Raw genomic sequence first — 16,333 nt, 5'->3', positions numbered from 1 at the left:
GTGGTGCTTGCGAAAGTATCACTCACCTTCTTCTTCAGTGCTACATGTTGTTACCTCTCTGGGATGAACTCCTTCGCGGCCTCGATGACGGAGGATGGTGTCGTTGGCGAGATGGCCAACCGTCGCGGTCTCGGAGGATGGTGTCGTTGGCGAGATGGCAACCGTCGTCTCCGCCGCCCCGAAGAATGATCTTCTCCCGCTCCGCTTCATCTCCTTGGTTTTTGTTTCGCGATCAGTGGCGCCGTCTCGTCCAGCGGAAAGCCTCTGTCTGAATGACAAGCGGGCCCAACCTGCCACACGCGGATCCGGTCCCACGCGCGATAGCGTCCAGCGCGAGTACGTGGGGTCCACTTGTCAGCCTCCTCGTTCCGATCTCTGTCCCGATCTCTGTCTCTCGCTCGCTCGCTCGTTCGAGGCTCGGACATGGCGGACTACCACTTCGTGTACAAGGACGTGGAGGGGGCGACCACGCAGTGGGACGACATCCAGCGCAAACTCGGGAACCTGCCCGAGAAGCCGGAGCCCTTCAAGCCGCCGCCCTTCGCCCCCAGGGTCGACGCCGACGAGCAGCCCAAGTCCAAGGAGTGGCTCGACGCGCGCGACCCCGACGAGCTCGAGGAGCTCGAGGACGAACTCGACGATGACCGCTTCCTCGAGCAGTACAGGTGCGCCCCTCTCTCTTTTCCCCTCGGCCTCGATCTAGTCTCCCGCACGTCTGGTGATCCATGAGATGTGTTCCACTGGTGCTTTTCGTGAATGATTTGATCCGAATTACACGGTAGGATGGAGGTAATTCGTGTGATTTCCACAGAAATCTGCTCTGTTTCAGTTGTTTTTGATCCGGGCTCGGGGCACTACTGTACAATTTCAGTTGTTTTGGTACCACTTGCGAGAAGTGTCGTTCTGATCCATGGAGCCAGAAAATCCATGTCCACCAATTGTCTGATGTTCTGATGTTGTGGTGTGCTTACAGGAGGATGAGGCTTGCAGAGCTCAAGGAGGCAGCAAAAACTGCCAGATTCGGCACAGTACAGCCCATCACAGGCTCTGATTTTGTGCGTGAGGTTTCGCAGGCTCCACCGGATGTCTGGGTTGTGGTCTTCCTCTACAAGGATGCGTAAGGCGAAATTCATCCTATTTACAATATGATGCCCTTCTTCTGTCAAAAACTACACCAAGAAACAGCTAATTTTTTTATGCGCATGTAGGTAGAACTTTATTCGTAACTAAGTGTCTAACTATACATACTCCGTCCGTAAAGATATAGTTGTGTTGAAATAGTTCTGGCAAAATCTGACCTTGTATGCACGTGATTTTTGAACTACCATTTCAAAATAAACAAGATAACCCAGCTTAGCAAACCATACCACCATGATATTTTTCCTCTTCTATTCTACTTCGATTTACTCCACACGCTCTCCGCAAACAGAACAGGTTGGATCCCATCTTTAACTGCACAGAGCAGCAGCCTACGAAAAGCCCTTTGCTCCTATTTTGATTTATACTCATTTTGACTGGAAACTGTAGGATTTTAGGCCATTATGCCCTATGCTTCTGTGAGACGTTTGCAGTGCTTCTGCTTTATATGCTGTTTAACTGTTTCCCACAGGTGCTTATAATACAGAAATGACTTTAGGAAGAAATTCTACCTCGAACTGTTCATTGTCTGAGACTTCTATGGATCTTATCGCAGGATACCAGAATGTGGGCTGCTTGAGACTTGCCTGGAGGAACTGGCAACAAAATATGCAGAAACCAAGTTTGTTAAAATTATTTCCACGGACTGTATTCCCAACTACCCAGATAGGAATGTTCCTACAATACTGGTGTACAACAACAGTGCTGTCAAAGGGACTTATGTTGGTCTACAGAAATTCGGTGGAAAGAAATGCACACCTGAATGTAAGTTGTACCACACAATCAGTTTCCATTATGTTAGTTCAAGTTTTCTTTTGTGAGGTTAGTTCAAGTTACTCTTCTTTATTTAGTTGGTTGGGCAAAAATATTGTCAGTACACACCAGTGAACAGTGTGCGATATTAGGATGTTTCAATTAGCCAGTCGCAGGATACAATTCACAATTTCTGTGGATATTACAATCTAGATGGCTTAACGTGACTATAATCTTTGACCTTAGGATGAGGCTTTTTCCTTCCGTACTAAGAGGAAATCATGTTCATTATGACAGGCATGTCTACGGTGGATATATGGTCCTGATGTATGTTTGCCTTGCATCATATGACATACAGGAAAAAAAATCGAGGGAACAAATTTTAGATGAGTGCCTAATACAGTGGCATGCCTAGTTCACTGTTATGCTGCTGTTACCATTAAAATCGAATATGTCCTGTGAATAAGAAACGACAACGGATTTTTCTTGACCACTTAACTGATGTGAGCACACGTAATCTTTAAGTGTAATGCACGGTCTTCCACTCTTTATGCTAGACTTTCATTCTGTTTATTTCAGCTGTTGCATTGGCGCTTTGCCATTCAGACCCAGTACTGAATGATGGACAAGGTGGTGGCGATTCATCCCGTAACAATGTCATGGAAGGCGTTCGCAGGAAGTTCATAGAAAAGGTTGTCTCCCAGCTTGAAACACGAGAAGACGAAGATGATAGCGACTAAAACTTACTCTTTTCTGCTAGTTTTGTTTTGGCTCGGTGATATCATTTTGATCCACGGACAACATTTGTCTCAGCTTTACTGGTCTTATTTGGTTGTCTGTGTGTGAAAAATCTGGAAGCTGTTTTGACGAGGTTCTGTATAAACTTTGCGAAAATTTAAGCAATTTGAAATGAAGAGAGAGTAAACCACGTGAAAGCGTAGACCAATTTTGGAAGCGTGAAAGTGTAAGCCCATGGGGGCGAAGTTCCCGGTAAAGGATGGCTGCTCAGCGCGTTTTTGGACGGACCTATGGATTGGTGACCAACCTCTTTGGTCCCGTTTCAGACAGCTGTTTAACATTGCGCTTGAACCTCACATTTTTGTGGCGCAAGCTTTGGCCGAGCCCCCTCCTGCGCTGCAGTTTCGGCGGGAACTCACTGGCCCGGAGACGGCAAGTTTGGGAAACTTGCTGACTCTTCTGGAGGGCGTTGCCCTTTCGCAAGGCCCGGACGTGGTGTCTTGGCGCCTCAATGCCTCCGGCAAGTTCTCAGTAAACTCCCTTTACCGAGCTCTCCCTAGGGGTACCCAGCAGCAAGTTGCGGCCGGGCTTTGGAAGGCTAGGCTGCCTCTGAAAATCAAGATTTTCTTTTGGCAATTGTGTCGTGACAAGCTCCCCACATCGGTAAATATTGCCAAACGCAACGGACCGTCTAACGGGTCTTGCGCGGTATGTGGTGAGCCCGAAACTGCTAACCACGTGTTCTTCCAATGCCACTTGGCCCGGTTTGCATGGAGTGTGGTCCGAGAGGCCGCTGGCCGGGATTGGGATCCTAGGTCATGTTCTGAGATGTGTGCTTTGCTGTCGTCAGTATCTGGTTCCGCCAGACGTGTCATGTGGTGCTGTGTGGGGGCATTACTTTGGGCACTTTGGCACATTAGGAACAAACTTACGATCGAGGGAGTGTTTCCCTCACACCCGGCTGATGTTATCTTCAAATGTGTCATCTTTTTGCAGCAGTGGGCACCGCTGGGAAGGCGCCAAGACGCTGATCTGTTGTAGTTCGCTCTCGCTCGTCTTCGACAGGTCTACACTTTGGCGAGAGCTCCTGCACCGTCACCGTAGGTTTTGGTGCCTCCTTTTGGTTTTATTTCTGTGAGCCTCCGTGCTCTGGTCTTGCCGCCTTCGGCATGTAATCCTGAACTTCTGCCCGTGCTTCGTTAGAGCTTTTGTGGGCCTGAACGTGTTGTAAGACTTTGGTCGTGTGTACACTGCCTGTTGTGGGCTTTATTAAGTTAAAGCCGGACGCGTCGAACGTCTTCGGTCTAAAAAAAAGTGTAAGCTCACGTGAGGCTAATCAGCCAAAATTAAAACACGCTGTAGTCACTCTGGCTAGAAACTCTACTCGCCTTCGTCTCGTGTGCCTGTCTTCCATCGGCGGTGATGATTTGTTCTTGAACCACAAACCCTGCCTGAATCCCGTCCCCGCTTCCCTACTCCCTATACGCGAGATCCCTTAGATTCGGCGCTAATCCAACCTGGAGCGGCGAATCCCCCTCCAGATCCGTGGCTCACCGCCATCCTGGCTGCTGCCACCTTGTCCAGCATACCCGCGGTGAGTACCCCCGAGGCATGAACTTTGTTTCCTTGGAATCAAGAACTGGTGTGTTGCAACTTGCAACTTGTGATTGGGCTCTGGACTTCACAAATGGTAGAGTACATTTTTTATGAACTGGCTTCAGCCGTAGTAGCAAATTGCCGATCCCTTTCTAATGAGGTCATCCCAACAATGGACACTACACCACCCATCATTAAAGGTCCAATCGCAAAAAGTCGTGCAAAGCAAATACATGATCAGGTGAACGCTAACTTAAATTTATCATTTGACCTTGAAAACATGGTTGTGCCTTCACCTCTCCTTCGTTGTTGGTTGAACTCAGGTGCAACATCGAAGAAGACCAACAACATTTTCAGTCAATGCCAAAATAGTGTTTTATGATGAAGAAAAAAAGTTGTGAAGAAATAGGTTGTCTACTGAACATCGAAGAAGACCAACAACATTTTCAGTCCGTGCCAAAATAATGTTTTATGATGAAGAAACAAAGTTTCGAAGAAATAGGTTGTCTACTGAAGAAACATTGTCCTAGCGTGAAACAATGTTTTGCACGAGTTTGGATATCCCACCTCACGAAAGGTTTCCAAAACTCGACTTTGCTGCTGAAGGAACATTGTTTAACTCCAGTGAACAATGTTTAGTCGGGAACCGCCAACCACCTCCAACGAGAGATTTCTAGAAGCTACCTCATTAAATCTCAAAGCCCGTTTAGTCAAGCCAAAGTTGGTTCTCTTCCACACCTAAACTGGTTTCCAAAACTAGTTTGATTTCACACCTATCCAGGGGGTGTCCCTATTATAAATAGGCTAGCTCTTCCCTTCTTTGGGGACTTTTGCCATTTCTATCAAAGACCAAAGACATAGACTCCTCCTGAGATTGGAGAGCTCTTGTTATCCTTATTCTCGTGATTCCTTGAGAAGTCGCTCCTAATCTGTGCTCCGTGACTAGATCGTGTTGTGTGGGTTAGAGTTCGTGGGTTCCCTTGCGGATTGCACCTATCCCATGCTCCACGACTTGAGTGTGGTTGTGTGGGGTAGTATTGTGGGTTGTGGATCGGCAAATGTTCAGATTCTAGGCTATAGTTAGCATCCTCCTCGTCGGATCATAATCTCTTATTTTTCGTTTTCCAGCTGCTTGCAGCTAGTTATCCCCATCCATTCATCGATCCTACGCCGTGAAACGAACCACCCCTTGTACATCATCTTCTCCGAAGAAGTTGTCGCATAGCAAGGTTTACACGGTAGGATCTGTATCCTTATAGCTAGATCTATCCTTTTTACTTTGATTTTTCCCCGTCTAGAGTCCAAAGCCAAAAGGCCACAAAAAATCCAAGCCTTTGTTTGTTGAGATCTAGTTGTTTGCTTTCCTATTTGTGTTTGCACCAAGTTCTATCTGAAGTTGCTGCTGTTTTTTTGCGAGTCTTTTTGTTGGATCTATTGTGTTACAGACTAAAATAGAAAAAAGAGAGGAAAAAAGAGAGAGAGCAAAAGGAGGAAGAGAGAGAGAGAGAGAGAGAGAGAGAGAGAGAAAGGTGTTGAGCAAGTGTCCAATCATATTCAGTTTGGTGAGAAATTTTAGAAGTTGTATTGGCAAGTGTTGCAGCTCAAACATGGTGCAAGGATCTACAATTTTTTTCTTGTTTCATTTGGTTTGCATCGATTGGATCTCAGCATTAGCCTACTCATTTTACCCCATCGAGCTCCACCTAAAAACCATCAGCTTCTTCCCTTTCATTCCCCCGCCCACTCCTGATTTGCTACCACCGCACAGCCGTCAGGGAATCATTAGACTTTGGGTAAGCAAGAAGTTAATTTTAGTGTTTTCCACTTATATATATATATATATATATATATATATATATATATATATATATATATATAGGGTGGGTCTATTCTAATAACACCCCTTAAGACCTTATTTTGCACACCGAATCATTTATTCTGCTAAAACCGGCGCCGCATCCCACGACAGACGGACTAAGTTGCATGCCTACCCCACCTGTTCCACTAGTCAAACCCCGCTCCACCCCCATCTTCTTCCATGGCCATGACCCCCACAACCCCACGAATCCACGATTCACTGCCCAGCCTCCATCCAGCACTGCGCCCCGCCAGCCTCCTCCTGCGCCGCCCTGATGGGATGGGCCGGAGACCCCGCGACCCCCCGCCCTCCTCCTCCTTCCTCCAAGGAGCCACGCCCCACTACTTCCCCACCGGTGTCACCTTCATCTCACCGGCCGCACCGCGTCCTCCCCGACGCCGTCCCGCACCCATCGCGCCGCTCGGCCACCACCTACTAGAGCGCCGCCCACAACCACCTCTGCCCCACCAACGCTGATTCCCAGCCCGGCGCCGCTCGCCGCCCACAGCTTCCGGACACCGCGTCCCAGATCCGCCAGCGCCGGGTGTGGACTCCCGCTGATGGATCCGAGCTGCCACGCCCTCGCCGCTCGAGCGCTGCCCTACCCCCATCCGCCGCATCTCCACCCTTCCCCCACCTTCTCCCCATCTCCAAATCGAGCAGCACCTCCACCTCCGGCATCCCCTCCTCCTTCCGCCACCACCGCCACATCGTCGGGGCCTCGCTCCCGCACCGAGCTGGCGCAGGTGCCTCCATGGCGCGCCGCCCCCGACCCACACTGCTGGATCCGGTGACCCCGGCCACGGACCCATGGATCCCGTGCCAGCCGGCCGACCTTCTACTCCAGATTCCGGCCAGTCCGCGGTCCTCTCCGACGACCTCCACTCTGCAATCCACCTCGAAAGGAGCGTGAGCCTGTGGCCCACGCTCGACCAGCGTTCCCTCATCGACGACCCTGTGGCACCTTGGCCACCAAGTGTTTACCTGCGCTCGCCATGGATGCCCCTCGGCCCCTGGTGCATCCCTTCCCTCATCTCTCAGGTCATGTCCTACATTTCGATTCGGTGTGCGTCGCTGTCCTCCGGCGGGCAAACTGCATGTCAGCCAAAGTGCACTTAGCGGTGATGCTCATGTTCTTCTTCGCTCTTTTCACTTCTTAAAGAAAATATTGAGTGCACTGCAAACGTAAATTGATGTTCTTCCGATTCAATTTACAGTTTTTTGCAGGAGAGGGGAGAAACATAAAAAAACAGAAACAAACTGCGCCCTAGTGACCAGTGCAGATGTGCTCCTGATGCACTTTGGCTGGTCACGGTGGAGTGCCCTTTGCCCAATGGCCGTTGCCTGACATGTAGTTCACCGCTTCCACCATGGTCCTCTCATCATGTGCAGTACAGAGCACATGTGAAAACATGCGGTTTACTCAGTCATCTCGATCAGTCCTCTTTCAGTCAGGAGTTAACTTGTTTGAGATAAGTTTTGATGTAGTTCATTTGTCTTGTCTCTGCAAATTTGATCTCATGTGTGGTATGACGGGCATGAGGAGGGCGACAAGGTGCAAAGATGATATGCAGCGGCACACCATGCAACACGGTGCACGTGGACATTCAGTTAATTGCAGCGAAGTTTGGTGGTGCGGGCGGCATTTTTTCCTTTCTTTTATTTGTATAGACAAAAGTTTCATCTCGTCAGGCACAAGTAGTCTATTTTATTTCGAATATGCAGTTTTAGTGTCATGGTCTACTTTGCAAGTGCAGTACGCCGCTGGGGTGTGATCTAGTGCAGCTCGACTAGTCCTCAATTGTGTTTCGGCTGGTGACAGTGTTGATTTTGTATGTATGTGTGGCTGTATAAAAATAATGAATGGATATATATGTTTTGAAGCTCACTTTGTTCTCTCACATGGTTCACTATAAAGCTCTTTTGTTGTTCACTATATCAATGCAACACCTGCAGTGCGTTTGGTCTTTCGGACGTGGTTCATTTTTGAGAGTGATGCTGTTCACTTGGGCCTGACATGAAAGTGCGAAAAATTTAGCGAAACAACAAGATAGTAATGCCGTTCACTTCGATATATGTCGTGGTTCACTTGCCCTCGTCTCTGCGGTCCACTCTCGTTCATAAAAAAATGTTGAAAAAAACTCACAAAAACTCGTGTGAGAAAGTTTTCTCCCAACAAAAAAATCATGAAGTTCGCTTGACCGTCTAATGCAGTGCGGTTTTCTGTCTGAAGTAGTGCGGTCGGCCGTGTGATGTTCATCCCGTAAGTACAAAAATATTGTTATGGAAGCGAAAAAAGTAATGCGGTTCACTTTTTGGTAGTGTTGTGGTTCATTTATACCTGATGTGAAGTGCACTATACTTTCTCATTTTTGAAAAATTTACGTTCGACAAAAGAAATCATGAAGTTCTCTTGCCTGTTTGATGCAGTGCGGTTTTCTGTCGGATGACGTACACTCGCTGATTTGAGGGTCACAAAAAAATAGAGTGTCCGCACTTCCGTAATTTTAAAATTGCTCTTAAACCGTAAGGCATTAGAGGGAGCGTTCTACATGAAAAAGTTGTGTCTCGACGATATCTTTCCTACAGCGTACAATTTGAATCATTTCGACCAGCGGTTTGCAAAAATTTCTCAAAAAATGGCCGCTGCCTCTCATAGTCAGCCGCACGATTTTCAAAATTAACTAAAAACCGTAAGGAATCTCAAAACCATTTCTACATATGAAAGTTGCGCCTTGTCCATAGCTTTCCAACAACGTATTACACGCCTCGTTTCGACAAACGGTTCAAAAACTAGAGCGAAAACAGTACCGAAAATTGCAAAAAATTCAAAAAAACGTAATTCCGCGATTTAGTAAATTTGAAATTGCTCTTAAACCGTAATGAATTAGAAAACATAATACATATGAAAAAGATGCGCCTTGACGATATCTTTCCAACGGCGTATCATTTGCTTTATTCCGATGAGCGCTTTAGAGAAAATCAGGAAAATATGTTCGCTGCCACTCGTCATCCGCCGCGCCGTTTTTGAAACTGCTCTTAAACCGCGAGGAATCTCGAAAAGTGTTCAACATAGCAAAGTTGCGCCTAAGACATAGCTTTTCAACGGTATATTATACACCTCATTCCGATAAACGGTTAAAAAATTAGAGCGAAAACAGTACCGAAAAAATAACGCGTGCAGTTTTTTCCGACGAGAAGTTCACTAGTCTCTATTGCAGTGCTCGTCGTCAAAATGATGCAGTGCGCTTATGTTGAGCGTGCAGTGCCGAAGTGGTGTGCAGAATAGTTATTCTGCTAATATTAGCAGAATAGACCGTCTGTATATATATATATATATATATATATATATATATATATATATATATATATATATATATATATATATATATATTCTTTTGTCACTTGTTTCCGGGAGATGTCAGGCTCCAGCTCGAGTGTACATGGGCATCAAAATGAGCAAGATGACTCTCCAAAGACACTTGTCATGCTTGAAGAAAGTATAGTTGCGGTCTCGGAGGTCGTCTTCCTATTGCAGGCAATGGGATCAACACCAACACAGTCGCGCTACCTTGCTGATCGCAGACAATCAACCACACCATGGCAACGAAGATCTCCACAATGGTCGTGGAATAGCTGCAGGTGGCCATGTTGATGGTGCCCCTGCTAGTGGTGTTGAACGGAGGCATGGCGACTTTGCTGCATCCCGTGAGGGTGGGCTGCATGGAGGAGAAGCTCGCGGGTGATACCATAACCCCCGTGGGTGTGCCGCCGAACACTGGCGACGAGTTTCACGTGATGGTGATGACATCTCCCATGAAGATCTCTCCGAGCATGGTGACAAAGATGAAGGCATGGGGGGATATGAACCATACTCCCCGCCTCACTATGGTGCTGCTTTTGGTCGCAATGGTCATCATTATGACCGTCATGATCAAGATGACCATGAAAACCAAGCAAGAGTGAAGCTACATGTGCCATCATTCATGGGAAAAAGAGGATCCAAATGCATATATTGAGTGGGAGGAGGAGTGCAATCAAATCTTCCGCATCCATGGTTTTTCCGAAGCCAAGAGAGTTGATCTTGTTGTTATGGAGTTATCTGGTTATGCTCCTACATGGTGGAACTGAAGGAAATATGCCCTAGAGGCAATAATAAAGTTATTATTTATTTCCTTAATTCATGATAAATGTTTATTATTCATGCTAGAATTGTATTAACCAGAAACTTAGTACATGTGTGAATACATAGACAAAACATATAGTCCCTAGTATGCCTCTACTTGACTAGCCCGTTAATCAAAGATGGTAATGTTTCCAAACCATAGACATGTGTTGTCATTTGATAAATGGTATCACATCATTAGGAGAATGATTTGATGGACATGAGCCATCCATTAGCTTAGCATTATGATCGTTACAGTTTCATTGCTACTGCTTTCTTCATGACTTATACAAGTTCCTCAGACTGTGAGGTTATGCAACTCCCGAATACCGGAGGAACACTTTGTGTGCTACCAAATGTCACAATGTAAAAGGGTGTTATAAAGGTGCTATACAGGTGTCTCCAAGGTGTTTGTTGGATTGTCATAGATCAAGATTAGGATTTGTCACTCCGTGTTTCGGAGAGGTATCTCTGGGCCCTCTCGGTAATACTCATCACTATAAGACTTGCAAGCATTGTAACTAATGAGTTAGTTGCGGGATGAAGTATTACGGAACGAGTAAAGAGACTTGCCGGTAACGAGATTGAACTAGGTATGATGATACCGACGATCGAATCTCGGGCAAGTAACATATCAATGACAAAGGGAACAATGTATGTTATTATGCAGTTTGACCGATAAAGATCTTCGTAGAATATGCAGGAACCAATATGAGCATCCAGGTTCCGCTATTGGTTATTGACCGGAGATGAGTCTCGGTCATGTCTACATAGTTCTCGAACCCGTAGGGTCCGCACGCTTAACCTTCGATGACGATTGGTATTATGAGTTTATGTGATTTGATGTACCAAAGGTTGTTCGGAGTCCCGGATGAGATCACGGACATGACGAGGAGTCTCGAAATGGCCGAGACATAAAGATTGATATATTGGAAGACTATATTCGGACACCAGAATAGTTCCGAGGTGTATCAGGTATTTTTGGAGTACCGGGGGGTTACCGGACCCCCCAGGGGGTTAATGGGCCTCATGGGCCAAGTGGTGGAAGAGAGGAGGCAGGCCAAGGTGTGGCGCACGCCCCCCTAGCCCAAAACGAATTGGACTAGGGGGGCCGGGCCCCCTTTCCTTCTCTTCTCCCCCTCCTTCCCCCTTCTCCTTGATGGAATAGGAAAGGGGGCGAATCCTACTTGGAGTAGGATTGCCCCCCCCCCCCATGGCGCGCCTCCTCCCATGGTGGGCCTCTTGCTCCCTCCCTCCTTTACATACGGGGGAGTGTGCACCCCAAAGACACACAAGTTGATCTTTAGCCGTGTGTGGTGCCCCCCTCCACAGTTTTCCACCTCGGTCATATCGTCGTAGTGCTTAGGCGAAGCCCTGCGCCGGTAACTTCATCATCATTGTCACCATGCCATCGTGCTTACGGAACTCTCCCTCGGCCTCAGCTGGATCTAGAGTTCGAGGGGCGTCACTGAGCTAAACGTGTGCAGATCGCGGAGGTGCCATGCGTCCGGTACTTGATCGGTTGGATCGTGAAGACGTTCGACTACATCAACCGCGTTACTTAACGCTTCCACTTTTTGTCTACGAGGGTACGTATACACACTCTCCCCTCTCGTTGCTATGCATCACCTAGATAGATCTTGCGTGATCATAGGAAACTTTTTGAAATTACTTTGTTCCCCAACAGTGGCATCTGAGCCAGGTCTATGCGTAGATGTTATATGCACGAGTAGAACACAAAGAGTTGTGGGCGACAATAGTCATACTGCTTACCACCAAGGTCTTACTTTGATTCGGCGGTATTGTTGGATGAAGTAGCCCAGACCGACATTACATGACCGCGTTCATGAAACTGGTTCTACTGACGTGCTTTTGCACAAAGGTGGCTGGCGGGTGTCTGTTTCTCCAACTTTAGTTGAATCGAGTTTGACTATAGCCGGTCCTTGTTGAAGGTTAAAACAGCACACTTGATGAAAAATCGTTGTGGTTTCGATGTGTAGGTAAGAATGGTTCTTGCTAGAAGCCCGTAGCAGCCACGTAAAACTTGCAACAACAAAGTAGAGGATGTCTAACTTGTTTTTGCAGGGCTTGTTGTGATGTGATATGGTCAAGGCATGATGAGATATAAATTGTTGTATTAGATGATCATGTTTTGTAACAAAGTTATTGACAACTGGCAGGAGCCATATGGTTGTCGCTTTATTATATGCAATGCAATCGCCATGTAATTGTTTTACTTTATCACTAAGCGGTAGCGATAGTCGTGGTAACAATAGTTGGCGATACGACAACGATACTATGATGGAGATCAAGGTGTCGCACCGGTGATGATGGAGATCATGACGATGCTTTAGTGATGGAGATCATGAGCACAAGATGATGATGGCCATATCATGTCACATATTTTGGTTGCATGTGATGTTTATCTTCTATGCATCTTATTTTGCTTAGTACGGCGGTAACACTATAAGATGATCCCTTACTAAATTTCAAGGTACAAGTGTTCTCCCTGAGTATGCACCGTTGCTAAAGTTCTTCCTGCCGAGACACCACGTGATGATCGGGTGTGATAAGCTCTACGTTCACATACAATGGGTGCAAGCGAGTTTTGCACACACAGAATACTCGGGTTAAACTTGACGAGCCTAGCATATGCAGATATGGCCTCGGAACACTGAGACCGAAAGGTCAAACGTGAATCATATAGTAGATATGATTAACATAGTGATCTTCACCATTGAAAACTACTCCATCTCACGTGATGATCAGACATGGTTTAGTTTATTTGGATCACGTGATCATTTAGATGACTAGAGGGATGTCTATCTAAGTGGGAGTTTTAAGTAATATGATTAATTGAACTTTAATTTTCATGAACTTAGTCCTGATAGTTATTTTGCATGTCTATGTTATTGTAGATCAATGGCCCGTGCTACCGTTCCTTTGAATTTTAATGTGTTCCTAGAGAAAGCTATGTTGAAAGATGATGGCAGATACACGGACTGGGTCCATAATTTGAGGATTATACTCATTGCTACATAGAAGAATTACGTCCTAGAAGCACCGCTAGGTGTACCACCCACGCCAGCAACTGCAGACATTGTGAATGCCTGGTAGACGCATGTTGATGACTACTCGATAGTTTAGTGAGCCATGGTTTACGGCTTACAATCGGGACTTCAAAGATGTTTTGAACGTCATCGAGCATATGAGATGTTCGAAGAGTTGAAGTTAATATTTCAAGCAAATGCCCGATTTGAGAGATATGAAGTCTCCAACAAGTTCTACAGCTGCAAAATGGAGGAGAATAGTTCTGTCAGAGAACACATACTCAGAATGTTTGGGTACCATAACCACTTGACTCAGCTGGGAGTTAATCTTCCTGATGATAGTGTCATTGATAGAGTTCTTCAATCACTGCGACCAAGCTATAAAGGCTTCTTGATGAACTATAATATAGAAGGGATGAACAACACTATTCCCGAGCTCTTCGCGATGCTAAAGACTGCGGAGGTAGAAATGAAAAAGGAGCATCAAGTGTTGATGGTCAACAAGACCACTAGTTTCAAGAAAGAGGGCAAAGGGAAGAAGGGGAACTTCAAGAAGAATGGCAAAAAGGTTGCTGCTCAAGAGAAGAAACCCAAGTCTGGACCTAAGCCTGAAACTGAGTGCTTCTACTGCAAAGGGACTGGTCACTGGAAGCGGAACTGCCCCAAGTATTTGGCGGATAAGAAGGATGGCAAAGTGAAAGGTATATTTGATATACATGTTATTGATGTGTACCTTACTAATGCTCGTAGTAGCGCCTGAGTATTTGATATTGGTTTTGTTGCTCATATTTGCAACTCAAAACATGGGCTACAGATTAAACGAAGATTGGCTAAGGACAAGGTGATGATGCGTGTGGGAAATGGTTCCAAGGTCGATGTGATTGTTGTCGGCATGCTACCTCTACATCTACCATCAGGATTAGTTTTAGACCTGAATAATTGTTATTTGGTGCCAGCCTTGAGCATGAACATTATATCTGGATCTTGTTTGATGCAAGACGGTTATTCATTTAAATAAGAGAATAATGGTTGTTCTATTTATATGAGTAATATCTTTTATGGTCATGCAACCTTGCTGAGTGGTCTATTTTTGTTGAATCTCGATAGTGATGATACACATATTCATAATATTGAAGCTAAAAGATGCAAAGTTGATAATGATAGTGCAACTTATTTGTGGCACTGTCGTTTGGGTCATATCAGTGTAAAGCGCATGAAGAAAGTCCATGGTGATGGACTTTTGGAATCACTTGATTATGAATCACTTGGTGCTTGCAAACCGTGCCTTATGGGCAAGAAGACTAAAACTCCATTCTCTGGAACAATGGAACGAGCTACTGACTTATTGGAAATAATACATACCAATTTATGCAGTCCAATGAGTGTTGAGGCTTGTGGCGGGTATCGTTATTTTCTTATCTTCACAGATGATTTGAGAATATATGGTTATATCTACTTAATGAAACATATGTCTGAGACATTTGAAAAGTTCAAAGAATTTCAGAGTGAAGTGGAAAATCATCGTAACAAGAAAATAAAGTTTCTATGATCTGATCGTGGAGGAGAATATTTGAGTTATGAGTTTGGTCTTCATTTGAAACAACATGGGATAATTTCACAACTAACGCCACCTGGAACACCATAGCGAAATGGTGTGTCCGAACGTTGTAACCGCACTTTATTGGATATGGTGCAATCTATGATGTCTCTTACTGATTTACAGCTATCATTTCGGGGTTATGCTTTAGAGACAGCTGCATTCACTTTAAATAGGGCACCATCAAAATCCGTTGAGACGACGCCTTATGAACCGTGGTTTGGCAAGAAACCAAAGTTATCGTTTCTTAAAGTTCGGGAATGCGATGCTTATGTGAAAAAGCTTCAACATGATAAGCTAGAACCCAAATCGGAGAAGTGTGTCTTCATAGGATACCCAAAGGAAACTATTGAGTACACCTTCTATCACAGATCCGATGGAAAAATCTTTGTTGCTAAGAATGGATCCTTTCTAGAAAAGGAGTTTCTCTCGAAAGAACTGAGTGGGAGGAAAGTAGAACTTGATGAGGTAATTGTACCTTCTCCCTTATTGGAAAGTAGTTCATCACAGAAATCAGTTCCAGTGATTCCTACACCAATTAGTGAGGAAGTTAATGATGATGATCATGAAACTTCAGATCAAGTTACTACTGAACCTCGTAGGTCTTCCAGAGTAAGATCCACACTAGAGTGGTATGGTAATCCTATTCTGGAAGTCATGTTACTAGACCATAGTGAACCTATGAACTATGAGGAAGCGATGATGAGCCTAGATTCTGCGAAATGGCTTGAGGCCATGAACTCTGAGATGGGTTCCATGTATGAGAACAAAGTGTGGACTTTAGTGGACTTGCCTAATGATTGGCAAGCCATAGAAAATAAATGGATCTTTAAGAAGAAGACCGACGCAGACGGTAATGTTACTGTTTACAAAGCTCGACTTGTTGTGAAAGGTTTTCGACAAGTTCAAGGAGTTGACTATAATGAGACTTTCTCACCCGTAGCGATGCTTAAGTCTGTCTGAATCATGTTAGCAATTGCCGCATTTTATGATTATGAAATTTGGCAGATGGATGTCAAAACTACATTCCTATATGGATTTCTGGAAGAAGAGTTGTATATGATGCAACCAGAAGGTTTTTTCGATCCAAAGGGTAGTAACAAAGTGTGCAAGCTCCAGCGATCCATTTATGGACTGGTGCAAGCCTCACGGAGTTGAAATAAACACTTTGATAGTGTGATCAAAGCATATGGTTTTATACAGACTTTTGGAGAAGCCTGTATTTACAAGAAAGTGAGTGGGAGCTCTGTAGCATTTCTAATATTATATGTGGATGACATATTGTTGATTGGAAATGATATAGAATTTCTGGATAGCATAAAGGGATACATGAATAAGAATTTTTCCATGAAAGACCTCGGTGAAGCTGCTTACATATTGGGCATCAAGATCTATAGAGATAAATCAAGACGCTTAATTGGACTTTCACAAAGCACGTA

At 45.3% G+C, this 16,333-nt stretch overlaps 1 protein-coding gene across 2 annotated transcripts; it reads left to right on the top strand.

Annotated features, from left to right (window-relative positions):
- Positions 1-366: 366 nt before the first annotated feature.
- LOC123040767 (phosducin-like protein 3) lies at positions 367-2,818 on the top strand. Of its 2 annotated transcripts, none has more exons than XM_044463527.1 (4): positions 367-665; positions 974-1,117; positions 1,694-1,902; positions 2,470-2,818. In XM_044463527.1, the coding sequence occupies exons 1-4, from the start codon at positions 424-426 to the stop codon at positions 2,628-2,630; spliced, it is 756 nt and encodes a 251-aa protein (XP_044319462.1). In that variant the 5' UTR covers positions 367-423; the 3' UTR covers positions 2,631-2,818. The 2 variants fall into 2 exon arrangements, with proteins under 2 accessions (XP_044319462.1, XP_044319463.1); XM_044463528.1 differs by lacking the exon at positions 2,470-2,818 and adding an exon at positions 2,188-2,463.
- Positions 2,819-16,333: the final 13,515 nt, after the last annotated feature.

Source organism: Triticum aestivum, chromosome 2B, assembly GCF_018294505.1.
Source record: "Triticum aestivum cultivar Chinese Spring chromosome 2B, IWGSC CS RefSeq v2.1, whole genome shotgun sequence".
NCBI lineage: Eukaryota > Viridiplantae > Streptophyta > Magnoliopsida > Poales > Poaceae > Triticum > Triticum aestivum.
Note: the sequence above shows the minus strand (reverse complement) of the source record. Positions and strands in the feature narration are given on the sequence as shown.